Source organism: Echinops telfairi, unplaced genomic scaffold, assembly GCF_000313985.2.
Source record: "Echinops telfairi isolate 266 unplaced genomic scaffold, ASM31398v2 ScPeMD7_2291;HRSCAF=2852, whole genome shotgun sequence".
NCBI classification, from domain to species: Eukaryota; Metazoa; Chordata; class Mammalia; order Afrosoricida; family Tenrecidae; genus Echinops; species Echinops telfairi.
In genome coordinates this window covers 30,154,832-30,156,537 of record NW_022106189.1, presented here as the reverse complement: position 1 = coordinate 30,156,537, position 1,706 = coordinate 30,154,832, and the positions used below count along the sequence as shown (strand labels likewise).

The window sequence follows — 1,706 nt, the reverse complement described above, 5'->3', positions numbered from 1 at the left end:
TTTCTTGTGCTGCAAAAAGTATAAAAATAATCTTTATATAGGAATCCATTACTGTAAATCTTTCTAAATCTCTGCAAATGGCTCTAAGGGGGGGGGGGGAATGAACAAAGAGGGTGGGCTACCCTCCAGGGCTGACCCATCCGAAAGACTAGCTAGAGATCCCTGCGCTCCAGGTTAGCCCCCACAGGTTCAGGGCTAGGGCAGGGCACAGGGGCCTGAAGGGCAGCAGGAGCAGTCGGGTTAGGGTGGACAGCAGCGAGGGCTCTCCGGGTGGTGCTGGTTAAGCCCCCAACTCCACCCTTCCCTCCTTGGGGGTGGGAACTAGCCAGGAGCTGGGCACTGGGGCTGAACGCAGCCCTGCGGGGAGGGGACGATGACGGGGTCTCCGGCCTGCGCCTCTGGGTGGCAGCAAGGCCAGGGCCTGGGGAGAAAGGCCCCAGGAACAGAGGCTGACACTGGCTCACGGAGGGCAGCGAGCCCCTTCCTACCTCTCCCAGCACGGCTTGGGCAGGGAGCCAAGGGAGGGCTGGGGAAGCCAGGGGCCGTGCAGGGGCAGGGGGCCCCCAGGTCAGACAGTCTGTGTCCCAGCCACACAGGACAAGTCCCTGCCAGTCAGAGGTTGAGAACAGGCACATCAAAGAGGTCACACACGCCTTCACTGTCGTCCAGGTTGTAGATGTAATCGTGGTCTCCAGGGGGCGGGGAGAGGCGTAGGAGGGGGGCAAATACTGCAGAGAGCACTAGGCTGAGGTCCCGCCCAGGCTCCTCCCCCCGCCCACACCCACTCCCCCACCGTTGGGACCACCCACCTTCTGAGGACATCAGCTCCTCCAGCAGCTCCTCGCTCATACACTCTGGGAAGGAGGGGCTCAGTTACTTCCGGCTCCACCTCTTCCCCCACCCCCAGAGGCGGTCCCCTTGGCCCCGGGGACCAAGCACAGCCTTCAGTCAGGTCTTCAGGTGAGACCAGCGGGGCGAACCCAAAGTGCTCACTGTGCCGCCCAGACCCGGGGGTGCAGCACCTACCTCGAGTGGGATCGAAAATTTCGGAGAGCTCTTTGGGGAGTTCCAGAACTGAAAGAAGAAGCCAGGCTAAGGGCCACGCCCACCGGGCCCCACTAGCCCCTGCCTGCCCCAGCCCCAACCAGACCCCCCCTCAATAATAGGCCCAGGGAACCAAAGGCTGGAAAGCCTGGCTGGCGGGGCTCGCCACAGCCAGCCTCACTCAATGGTCCCCCATAGGCGAGCAGGCTCTTCAATCCCTTTCTGGGCTCCACATGCTGAGCACCCTAGGCTGGCTCAGTCCACACTGGAAGTCCAGCCACCTGCTTACAGGGGGACCATTCTACTAGAAAGGTCAACTAGGGAGGAGATGACATGGGGTCAGAGGGCCCAACAGCTAGCAAGTGTGAGGGACTTCGTCAGGCCAACTTTACACTAAGAAAAACCCAAGCTCACTGCTGAGTCAACTCCGACCCATAGCAACCCTGTAAGTAAGACACAGGGTAGAACTGTCCCCCGGGGCTGCCGAGATGATAAATCTTCATGAAAGTAGAACGTCTCATCTTTCTCCCACGGAGCAGCTGGTTCAAAGGGCGAACCTTGCAGGTGGCAGCCCAAAACAAACCCAGTATGCCACCAGGACTCCTTAGGCCAGGCTTTGGAGGACTGTGGTGGTCAGCTGGGGTGAAGAGGTGGCTGGGTGG

The 1,706-nt window shown here is 60.5% G+C and overlaps 1 protein-coding gene across 5 annotated transcripts in view; it reads right to left on the bottom strand.

Annotated features, from left to right (window-relative positions):
* Nucleotides 1-10: 10 nt before the first annotated feature.
* Nucleotides 11-1,706, bottom strand: part of E2F4 (E2F transcription factor 4) — a 5,987-nt gene continuing 4,291 nt past the window's right edge. For all 5 annotated transcript variants that reach the window (XM_045293688.1, XM_045293687.1, XM_004704620.2 and 2 more), the window contains exons 8-10: nucleotides 1,027-1,074; nucleotides 810-854; nucleotides 11-728 (exon numbers count right to left, since the gene is read on the bottom strand). In XM_045293688.1, the coding sequence (XP_045149623.1) occupies nucleotides 613-728; nucleotides 810-854; nucleotides 1,027-1,074 (209 nt within the window). In that variant the 3' untranslated portion in view covers nucleotides 11-612. The remainder of the gene's footprint in view (nucleotides 729-809; nucleotides 855-1,026; nucleotides 1,075-1,706) is intronic.